A 12,179-nucleotide genomic window follows, 5' to 3' on the forward strand; every position below is an offset into this window, starting at 1 on the left:
TTTGACCCCTAGATTTAAGCAGATAGTGGCTAATTCTCAAACAGCCCTAAACTCACTATAAACCACTACGCCAGTTATTAGTTTTGTGTGCTACTGAACTTGAATCTGAGTACAACAGCTATGAAGAAACACCATCACACATAATTGTGAGGAAATATTTACTCAACACGATGCCAATTTTCTTACTGGCTGTTTATTAGAGCTTCCAATTTCTATTCTATTTTAATGCCAATAAAAGTTCACATGGGCTTGCTTCCTCCTGTAGATTAAAAATGTTCAGTTTCAAAAGAACCCAGTTTCTCATGGGCAAATCTCATTATAAAACCACAGACAAGCTCAGCCTCCATGGATTTGTGAACATTCATTTGGGTTCACAAAGAATTTGGGATAGTGACCCTAAAGGAAAATGACATTTGTCTCACTCCGAGTGAGTTTTCCCAGTCAACATAAATGGCACTTGAAGTAGAACAGCAAGCTCATATTTATGGAAGGAGCAAAAAGGCATTATCCTGCTTTGATTAAATGTTTAAGCAAACTACTGCTGATTTGGGAATATGGGTTGAATTTGCAAGGCTGATTTCAAGTGCATTTGTTGTTCAAGTTGAAAGTTTCACACACCTCTTGTATTTATAGTATATATGTTCTTGGTTTGAAAGATAAGAGATGAGACATCCACAACTGAGTGCCCTAAAATTACATTTCCAAGTTCACATTTAGGCACCTGAATAAAGATTTAGGAGTGTAACTTTGCCCAGTTTTGCCCAGTTTTGTTTCAGGACTTAATTATGCTCTCACCTGCACCTATGCAGGACCTCTGATATTAATCGCTATGCTCTGGCGTGCTAGAGCAGTATTTAATGAAAAATTACATTTTTGGGGGGCTGGAGACTAAGCTGCAGGAACTCGAGAAAATAATGTTGACAATGTTGTAATATTACTAAAAACACAGCCAACAATCAAACTCTGTTTAAACTCCCGTAAGTACAGTTCTTTGTGGGGACTTTTCTAATATTTACTTATTCTGTGTATTACTGTAGTGCCTAGGAGCCCCTCACATGGACCAGGACCCCACTGTGCCAGGTGCTGTACAAATGCAGTCCCTGCTCCAAAGAACTTGCAATGTAAGTAAAAGACAAGAGACACATACAGACACACGGGGGAGTATTTATCCTCCTGTTCACCTTTAGCCCAAACCTAACTTGTCTTGCATCTGTACACTGAGTTTATCAAGTTGTTTCAGCACAGTTTCAGCAGAGAGACCCATATCATCCCTGAACAATCCAGTCTGGTTTTGCTGTGAAGCAGTCTGCTAAAACCTGCAGAAAGGAGTGTCACTTGGCATTAAGCAGCCTCTTGTTTACATGAATTTGAACCGAAATGGGTGATACCACATGACCAAGGTCAGAATCTACAGCTGGGAAAAGATTAAAAGGGAGGGGAAGAGAAGATTTAAACATAGCTGTATTAATCAGGGGTCAAAATGAGGTTTGAGAGGAGGGATGGGATAACAGGCAGGGAAATGGGGGCAAACAAAACAAAAATAAGATGCATATGTTTAGAACTGACACTTTAAAATATTTCTATTCCTGCTCTAACAAAGCAGAGTAGCAACCTTCGGGTCAAATTCTGATTTCAGCTATAGCAGGGGAAATGCCACTCACTTCAATGAAGTTATTCTGGATTTGCACAGATGTAACTGAGATCAGAACTTTGCTCTCTTGGAAGCACCGCCAGTACATAAGTATGTGTATTTTAAAATAACAGTAACTTTAAATAAGCTCCCTTTGGGCACATAAGCTTATAGAGTTTTTCTTTATCCTAGCTGAGAGGAGGAGGGAGGGAGAAGAGAATAGAAAATGTCTGCCAGGGGAGCGTCTTTAAGTTCTTGCATCTCTGCCACAGAAGCTACTTACAGCACCAGCCAAGCTCTTTGTACATGGGAGGATGCTAAAAGTCAACACAGATGTTTTGTTTTGGCCATAAAGAAATTTAAGAAAAAGAGAGAGAGAGAAGGGTCAGGCTGGTTTCTAAACCTTCAACTATTTACAAAATAAAAATACAAACTGGCATTCTCAGTGTAATAGGAATGACACATTTAACTGCCTAGTCAGTAGTTGCAAGAGCACTATTTATTGTCTCTTAAGGCACATGTGGCAAGTTAACAATGCCTTCATTTTTACACTGGCAAAAAGAAAGAAGCGTATTAATGAACTGGCTTGCCCAGCTTCTTCAGATGTGTAAGTACTTCTTAGTGATATAGAACTCTATGATTAAACCTCTGCGGATGGTTCAGTGTCTGTTAATTGTTTGTAAATTGGTTAAAATTTTCAGGTTCCTTTTCTAAGGGGATTGTGATTTAAATTGTCTATATTAAGAAGGCTACGTTTAACTAACTTCATTGTACTGACCGTTAATTCCCTCTATGCTGAACAGCTTCTGAATTTACAAATACCAATGCAAAGAACAGAGGAAGTACTGGGTTTTAGTGTTTTCACTGTCATTGCATTTCAGCTTCCTGCCATTAACGCCGTTGCCAAAATTACATTCTTGGGTCCCAAGCCTACCTTGCAAATGATGTGCCTGAGACTGCAGATGGGGTTTCTTTTTGGAGATGCATTTGTCTTTGCTGCTGTTCCTGGTCTCTGTTGGTTTGGTCTGAGGAGGGTCATCATTTGTAGTCAGATACTTGAGAAGCTCAGAGCAGGGACGTCTTTGTGGCTTTTGCTGTTGACAAATGCTCTTCGGTTTATTGCTCCATGAATTCTCGGTCTTAAAAACAAGGCATAATAAAAAAAAAACTAAAATTAGTGAACTGAACCTTATCAGAATGGATATAGGTTTTCTGAAGAGATGAGATTTTCAATGAAGTGTTCAGTCTAAGTGTACTAGATCTATGAGCTGTGAATAATTGTTTGCAGAACAAGGAAAGAAAATTACATTTAAAATTCCTAAATGACATTTATGCAGCTTTTTATTTCATTTCTCCTACGTTTCAATGTTCCTACTCAACAACATGTAACTAACAAGACCCTACAGCACCTTTACTGTGAACAAAAAAATAAACTGGTTTAAACCTTAATTTGCTCCTGATTTGCTTGAGCCCAGTATTCACAACTCTCTTAAGTACCCCTAAATGCTCTGTTTTCGGTTACAGTGAATGGCAAGACAAACATTGTTTAATACAGCCTGCTAACAGAATTATGTCATTGCCAGCATTCTACCCAATTAATGGCTGAGACAGACCTTTTGCCGAGATTCCAGTGTAATCTTCCTTAGGTTAGACAGCTGGTAAAATGGCAGTACTGCATCTTGGAGTCATTCATAAACAACATCAGCCCATCAGCAAATTTTATTGCACCCCCTACTATTCTGTATATCAATAAAGTGGGCAAAGAGTGACAGACGGTGGGACTACCTCTCAATGCCAAGAGAGAAGGCATAAATGAACTATTCACAACATAAAGAGTGATTTTTTTTGGAACTCAATCTATAATCTGTTCACATTTTCTGAAGCAGTTTCAGGATGCTATGCAGATTAATACTGTACATATAGGTCTACTGTTTACTCAGTTGCTGAAAGCATAAAAGTCTTTGTTACTTTTTTTGCCTTATTACAAAGATTAAGTTTGTACCTTAACAACCACAGGGCTTGTTCTGATCCTGTGATTAGTGTTTGCATGGTTTTGTATGCTGAGACCACTGCATTCATTGTAATTTAGCTGAATGTTGGCTGGAGCCAGCAAGAGCTTCTTAAGCTACAAACACATCAGGGAAGAAGAAGGAGGGTGGGTTGGGAAGAGAAAAGTTATGCATCTGTAAGGATTAAAATAACTTATCTTATTTTGCACAGTTACTTAAAATTAGTTAAATCAGTCTCTTCAAGCAGGATATACTAACACAGAACAAAGTCCTCCATAATCCCCAGGGCAAAAAAGGGTTGATTTTTCTCTGATGCTTGCTGGTGTGTTTCCTTTTCCTGTACTGCAGTATACTGCAGTGCAGGAAGAAATTACGACTTCCTTGGTTTTCTGCAAGGCAAGGCAAAGGAGAATCTCCTCAGTGATCCATGCCAACAGTAGAACATTAATGTTCTATCCAGAAGAAAAGTCACCTTAACAGACATGTGAAATATTAAAATTAAGGTCCCGATCCTGCTCCTATAGCAGTCAATAATAAAATGATTTCAACAAAAGCAAGATCATGAGTCAGTACTCAAAACTGCTTTTGTAAAGCAAAAGTAATGGGTTTGCACTACAAGTCCACTGACATTGGGTTCATAAGGATATGTCCACATGAAGCAGACCCAGGATTGCTTTAATCCAGTTAGTATGGCTAAAAATAGCAATGAAGTCATGGCAGCATGGGCTTCATCTCAGGCTGCACAAGGGCACTGGGGGGTCCTAGACACATGCATTGCTTGCTCACACTGAAGCCCAAGCTGATGCAACTTCACTGCTATTATTAGCCATGCTAGCAAAATAGTTAGCATGGCTATGCCAACCTGTGCTGCAGTCACACCTCCAAATGGAGCGCAGATGTATCCTTAGACTGAGATATATTAAAAATTGACTATCCGTGAGGTTATGCAACTTGCACAACAGCAGGATGCTTGGGAAGTGGATGTGATGCTACTGTTTGCAGAAGGGAAGAAAGCTAAAGACAGAGAATCTTCCTTTGAAACCCCACCCCTATTAGCACTATGCTGGTGCTTACTGGTCAAGTCATTGTTAAAGGCATGTCAGCTAGTGTCAAATCCAGCCAGCATTAACAGGGATCTCTTTACACATTATCAGAAGTGAAGTCTATACATACAAACAGAGCCCCAAGAAAGGAAATGTGAATTAAAAACATTACTGTTACTCATGTGAATGCAATAATAACCAAAAGTGTCAGTCTCTAAAAGAAGAATCTCAGATTAAAACCTCTCTTTTCAACACATTTTTTCAATAGAAGTTCTTAATATTTATCCTGGGATTTGCCCTCTCGTCCCCTCTGCAAGTTTTAGTATTTGACTTGATTTTCCTTTGGTTTCAGTCTAAATGAAAAGTCCAAACCTTACTGTGACTACATCATACCCATGCAGCGGGTAGCCAGAGGCACATCCAATTCCTGTTAAACAGTAGGAAGGGTTCTTACTAGAGACGGCTCTTCTGCCTCCTGAGTAGGAGGGGTGCCGTCGGGCATTGGTGAAGGGCTAGCATCATTTTCATTGGTCACATCTCCATCTGTCAGTGCATCAAATGAAGGCAATCCATCCTCATCCACAGGGATACTGTCCAGTGTCTCCGTGAGAACTGCTAGCAAGTTTGCTTCATTCTCTTCATCTATCTTCTATATGACAAAAAAAGAGACAGAGAGAGACAGACAGATGTAAGAGAGACAGGAGAAATAAAATGGTGAATTGCTATATCAAAAGTAAAAACTTTGTCTAAAACTTGTCTTTGCAACAGCAACCTGCAATTGAGTTTCATAAAATGTAATTTTTGGCAATGAAATTATCCATTTCCGCATTTGGCTGGAGAAATCTCTTTGCAATTGCAGTGTATTGTTCCAATTTACTTTCTTCCTGAGATGATTTTTTTAAATCCAATGTTAACAACTATGGTTAAATTATCATGCACAAATTGTATTACAGAATGCTCCTAAGCTACTGACATCTAATGAAGCTAGCACTGCCCAGGCTGTCTCTTTCTTTCTCTCTTTCTAGCATTGAACTCCAGTTAATTGACCTGACAAAATTACAAGAGTCACAGAATAAGACAGCTAATCAGAACACCAAAATGTATTAGTTGAGAAATCAGGCAAGTCTTGAACATGTATGCAATCTTGTGTCACCCTTCACCTCCTTCTAAAAATTCTTGGTCCAAAAACAAATACACAAGTTTCTGTTCTCAATCAGCGCTCACATTATTGATAGACTCTTTGGGTTCTTTTAAAAGAAATGTATTATGCCCATTGCCTTTGAAGTTGTCCTTCCCAGTTATGCAGTTAGAGTGCTCAATGAGACTATTGTATACATTTATGTAATTCAGTCTGCAATTATAAAAAGTAGATTAATTCCTCATCAGATGTGGCGGTAATGTGAATTTATATTAGATATCTTATTTCCGTAACAGGACTTGTTTGTGTCAAATCAAATAAATTTAAATTCCTTATATTTTAATGCAATACATTCTGAATTATCTATCTATCTATCAATCAATCAAATAGTGTATTTGGAAAACAAGGTTTCCCAGAAAATAAAAATGTGATATATTAATTTTAGGGAGATTTGTCATATCAATTATTTATTATTTAGACTCTAATCTCACTCCCATTAAAGTCAATGAAAAGACTCCCATTGAATTCAGGGCCTAATCCAAATCTCATTGAAGCCAATGGTAGTCTATCCATTGACATTAATGGAAGCTGGGCCAGCTCACAACATACACCTTGTCAGAGAAATTTGAGTAAACATTTTTTAAAGTTCTCACAGTTTAGAAGATCAAGGAATGGACAAAGATTGCAAGATAAAATACCAACGAGACCTGAAAAATATGTTTCTCTATACAGAGTGTAAATTGAATAATCTAACAACAAAATATTGTCATCCCTCAGCCAACTACTAGCAAACACTGGGGTCTTGCCAGTTAAGTGTTGGAAGAGAAATCAGTGATGTAGAGTCTAGGTATTTTCTTAGTGTAACTTTTCTATTCACACTAAATGCACCAATCTTTGAACAGAGGTGGTCAAATTGCACTGAGGCAATTCCCTCTTTCAGGAAGCTCAGAGAAAATACTGATGCCATTTTGAGAGAGCAGATCTGACCTAAGACTCTACTCTAGTTAGAAAGATTAAAGCAGTGAGAAAACTCTCTTATTGCTTGCAACCGCTCCTCAGAAAGAAACGATATCACGAAACTAACAAGACAAGTGTTTATTCAAAGACTGAACAATGCTCCCACTCTGAGAAAAAGAACTTGCAAATCTACATTTAACAGTGCCACCTAGTGATTCCCAGCATAACAACATAAATGACCACATCTTAAGCAAAACAGCAGAATCATAGGAAGAACTATAAGCATAATTCACCAGTTTATCACAGTTGTGTTTTGAGGTGAAGGGAGTGGGGAGAAGAGATGGAAACCAATTTTTTAAAGAGAATCTTCCTCTAACTTGGGTTGTCTCAGTTGCATTGTTGAAATAAACATGCAAAATTAAAGTCCAAACGCTGGTATATAAGGCAGCCTTTTTCCATAACAACTCTATACAACCTAATAGAATAATACCCTTTTAATTGAATATTTAAATCTACCAATAGAAATTTATAGCAGACATTCTGTAGGAGGCAGACTACATGTTTAAAGTCCGAAAAGAAGGTGTAAAAGCCACTCCTAAGCACATTGTCCCAAGGGGCCCCAGAGGCATTCTGCCCAGTTGACCACTAGCTCTGCAAAGAGAATGCCTGGAAATTTTGCTGGTATGATGCACCTTCACCTACTTCCCACCTCCCCTCTGAGCACAACAACCTACCAAACCCACAGCAGAACCCTAAGTGTTGCTATTTCTGACCTGGAATGCCTCCTTCAATAATATAATGCTAGGAGAAACCCTGATATTTGCTGTTAGCTGCTTTGCATTTGTGCTTTAAACAGACATTCAAGTGCACTGACATTCAAGAACAGAAAGTTGAGTGGACACTGCTCCTCATCATAGCAATTTCAATTAGTTTTGTACAAGTTTCAACAATCAAACACCCTAGAGAAAGCAAAGGATGTGACAAAGAGGACTCTGTTAAACAATTAATGTCACTTTCCATTATTGCTTCAGTCCCAATTTACAGAGCAAATAAATCAAAGTCACCACAGATGAAGCACACTAGCTGGCTAACACATGTCTGTTCACAAACGACATGGCAGCAGGAACACATTAGTCAGTAAAATGACATTGCAAGATAACCTTTAAAAGCTTTAACTGTGCTATTGTTCCTAATTGTCCTAAATTAGTGTTCATATAGAAATATATTTATTAGATACAGCAGGAACTGGGCTGGGTGGGGAGCTGGGGAGAGTGAGATGGTATAGCAGATGAATGGCTGAGTAATAATCACTAAAGTGGCAACTCTGATTCACTATCACAGCCTGAATGTTGACAGCACTAGGGAGAAGCTATGCAACAGCTAAATGCAGTAAATTCCACCATTTTAGCATTGCCACTTATGAGGGTCATTTTCCGTGCGGGCATCTAGCCTTCTAATCTCACGGAGCCTTAACCTGTGAGCTGCTCAGTACTGTCTGCAAGGCACCGAGTGCCCCTAGCTCCCATTGAGGTCAGTGGGAACTGAGGATGTTCAGCACATCACAGGAGGCACTCAGCAGATCAATGAATTGTGCCTATAAATTCTAAACACGGTGACACTAAATTTGTACTGGCTTCCATCTAAATAAGAAACTGATAACTGCCAAGAATTACCTGAATGGACGTCTGCATGGAACATGGAGTGGGAGGATACCTAGTATGTGATTACAAATACATGCAAATAGGGACTCTGTGAAAACACATTGGAATGACTGGATCCTGCTGATTACCGTGACTTTTTAAATGCATTTGCTACCAGGACAGTTATGTGCTGCTTTTCCACTTTGTCACACATGCTTGATGTTTTGCTAAAAGTTCATTTGATAAAAACAGATTAGGACCAGAACATGTCTGGCCCCTACAGGTGTGCATCACAATGAGGGAGCCAAGAAGCATGGAGCCTTCTCCAACTTACACTGCCTGTGTAACAGCCACTCACAGCGGCAGTCCTTCCACACCTCTGAGGTTAAGGACTGTCCTTGCTTAATGGCTTCCCATGGAAAGAGGCACATTGGGAGCAGAGTTTTTTAGCCACAGAGATATGTACATGCTGCACCCTGTAGCTACATTACAACAATTTACACCAGATGACTCCGGGATTGTCTGCTGGGGCACTGCAACTCCCCACTGCTCCCAACTCATGGCTGTGGATTAATGTCACAATTAAGCCCTTAATCTTTCAGTATGACTCTAGGTGGGCAAAAATCAAGCCCCTTCTCATCATCCAAATGATCAGTCTGAAGAAAACTTGGGGGCACCGTCATCATTCATTAGCTGATTTTAGTTTCTGAGGTCGGCACATTTTGATGTGTATGAATGAGAAGGGTCTACAGAAGAGGTAGCTATGATTATCATTGACTACAATAAGATCAAGCCTCATGTACTATGATAGAAAAAGAACCAAAGGACAATGTGGTGGAGTTACTATTAGCACTGGAAAAAAAAATCTTTAAAATGATGGGCGAGATCCTCATGTGGTATAAATCTGTATAGTGTTACCAACTACAATAGAGCAATACCCATTTACACTAGCTGAGACTCTGGCTGCCTGTGTAATTAGGGACTTGTGATGTGGGGATGGTGGCAATGGCAGCTGTTTTTGAATTTAGTCTGATGATATCACTGCTGATGACATCTGTGGAGACCAGGATCCTCTTTTCAGGAAGAAGAAAGTGCAACCACACCACACCACCTATGTATCTCTCCTGGAGGAGCCATCTCCAGGAATAAAGCGGAAGTTCAGACTCCTGTCCCACTGAGTCTGTGGTCTCTATAATGAGACTGCCAGCAAGTAACCAATGTGTCATAGAAGAAATGTCTAATCGCCAGGAGAGCCAGCTCCACCAGCCAGGCAGAATAAAGTCAGGGGAAATTAGCTGCAGAGAAATATAAGATAACTATTTGTGTGGGTAAAGAAGGCTGGTAAGGATAGTTTGCATCAGGTAGCAGCAAACCTAGAGCCGCTGGGAACACATCAACTCATTTCTTACAGCTGCTTGGTGGCCTGAGAGATTAGGAGTACAGTAGCACCAGGGCTGGCTCTACAGTTTTTGCCGCCCCAAAGAGCGTGCCGAATTGCTGCTGCGGGCGGCAGGGGCAGTCCGTGTGCCCTTAGGGCGGCAGGCGTGTTCCCGCAGCGGCGGCAATTTGGTGGCAGCTTCTATGTTTAGCTGAAGCCGCTGCGGACAGCTAAACATAGAAGCTGCCGCCGAATTGCTGCCGCCGCAGAAACACGCCTGCCGCTCTAACGGCTCACGGACTGCCCCCGCTGTCGGCGGAGGCAATTCCGCATGCTGCTTGGGGGCAAAACAACAGGGACTGCCGCCCCTTGCAGATTGCCGCCCCAAGCACCAGCTTGGAATGCTGGTGCCTGGAGCTGGCCCTGAGTAGCACTATTACTAAATAATAATATAATAATTAATTTTTTTTCTATAGCATCTGCCCGCTGAGAATCTCACAGTGCTCTACACATCTCAAACACACAACTGACCTCAGAGCACATTAATGACTTTCAATGGGATTTAGGCACCTAAGAGGCGTTTTTGGAAAATTTACCCTTAATCTTCACAACTGTACAAGCCAAGCAGCAAATCTGGGAGGGGAGGGGGACAACACCTGTGACCCTGCATGCCCTCCCCATGCATCACCTCTGCTCAGAGGTGTGTAGGGGATATCTAGTACTCCTTTAGAGTACTTCTGCTTTGCCAACAAAAAGTGAGCAGGTCAGCTATTCAGTGCATCATGTTCTACGCCTTTGTCTTTTAAATTGTACGCTCCTCAGGACAAGGGCCATTTTCATTTCTTCTCTAATGGTATTGAACAGAGGGGCAATATTTAGCGAATCAACAGTAATAGTACTAAATAAAAAAATAAATATTCATACAGCCAGCACGTCATCTGCAACCTCCCAAATAATCCCTGCATCCATTTTTAGTATCTTCTGCCAATCTCTCTTCTTTCTGATAGGAAGATATAGCGCATTATAGGACATTATAGTACTTTACTGCTAGCCACAAGAAACAGTAATGCACTATGCACAATTGAAGAGAAAGTAACATATTTTCAAAGGGATTTTCACTCAGACTCTTAAATTGTGCCTGTAATTTTTCAGAGCCAAGTTGTATGCAAAAAACCCGTGATTTGTGCACATGCCAATCAGGTAGTCAAGTATTAGCTGTACATACATATATTCATTCTGTACTGTCTGGAGTTCACCAGAGAAATGCTTAAACTAGTAATGAACCTGACTTTGTAAAAGTATTACCAAATCTCTCCTATTTAGGCAACAGATGTCAGATGAAAACCACAGGTATAGGCTATATTCAGATAGGATCTTTCCTCACTTCCCCTTAATCTGAAACTTCTTTCCAGATGTAAAGTTCAGCTTTTATACTATACACAGATATGGCATTTTAAACAAGTCCTCTAAATATTCTTCTACAAAAAGACACGTTTTATTGCTTCTAATGAGTAGTTACAGTTCAGAAGTGTCCATTACAGACTGACAATTAAGTTTCTAACAAACTGAGGAGCTACTAATTGACTTATCCATCTCACAAACTCAGGATCCCAGCTAGCAACCTGTGACACATTTTACATCTTTTGACCAAAAATCATTCACATTTTGCAAGCCACTTAATGATTAGATTTCATTTGTATAAACTGAATATCTTTCCTCTCCCTAACTGTAAGCTTCGATTCTGCGCAACAAAAAACCAAACAACAAAAAAGAAGACACGACAAACCTACAACAAAAACACAGAGAACAAGCTATAATTCTGCTGACTGTGTTAACAGGACCAATGATAAGATATTGTTATGCTGGAGCCAATGCAGTGGCTGTGGACCCAATGTCAAAAATTTATGGTAATTGAAACCACAGAATCTTTGGAAATGCAGTCAATTTGACTCAGTATCAAAAGGTCACTCTATTCAATTTATACTTGATGCTGAGAACAATATTGAGAAAACACCTGAAAGCAAATGATCTTATCAGCAGTTCAGGCTTCAACATTTACTGACTACATAAGGTAATTTGCTGATTACTAAATAAATGCATTACCTATGTTTTGTACTGGTCTGGGCTCACCAGAGGGATGTTTAAACTTGTAAAGAACTTGACACTATAAAAGCATTACCAGATATCTTATCATTAACATATTAACTGCATTTTCACAGTGCTGAGAACCTAGTGGAACTATCTCCTGCTCTGTGGAGACAAGAAATACAACATGCAAGAGCTACATTATGACCTCTCATGGCAAAAGCTCTGTGAAGTCCATGGCCAGAAATGTGGAATTACAATACAAGACGAAACTAGGAATGTTTGCAGCATCTCCCCTT

The 12,179-nt window shown here is 39.9% G+C and overlaps 1 protein-coding gene across 1 annotated transcript in view; it reads right to left on the reverse strand.

Moving 5' to 3' along the window:
- PPARGC1A (PPARG coactivator 1 alpha) overlaps window positions 1-12,179 on the reverse strand; it is a 501,596-nt gene that overhangs the window by 32,898 nt on the left and 456,519 nt on the right. The window contains 3 exon segments of the mRNA XM_030564335.1: window positions 2,565-2,769; window positions 3,633-3,755; window positions 5,137-5,331. Coding sequence (XP_030420195.1) covers window positions 2,565-2,769; window positions 3,633-3,755; window positions 5,137-5,331 — 523 coding nt within the window.

The sequence above is a fragment of the Gopherus evgoodei genome, chromosome 5 (genome assembly GCF_007399415.2).
Source record: "Gopherus evgoodei ecotype Sinaloan lineage chromosome 5, rGopEvg1_v1.p, whole genome shotgun sequence".
NCBI classification, from domain to species: domain Eukaryota; kingdom Metazoa; phylum Chordata; order Testudines; family Testudinidae; genus Gopherus; species Gopherus evgoodei.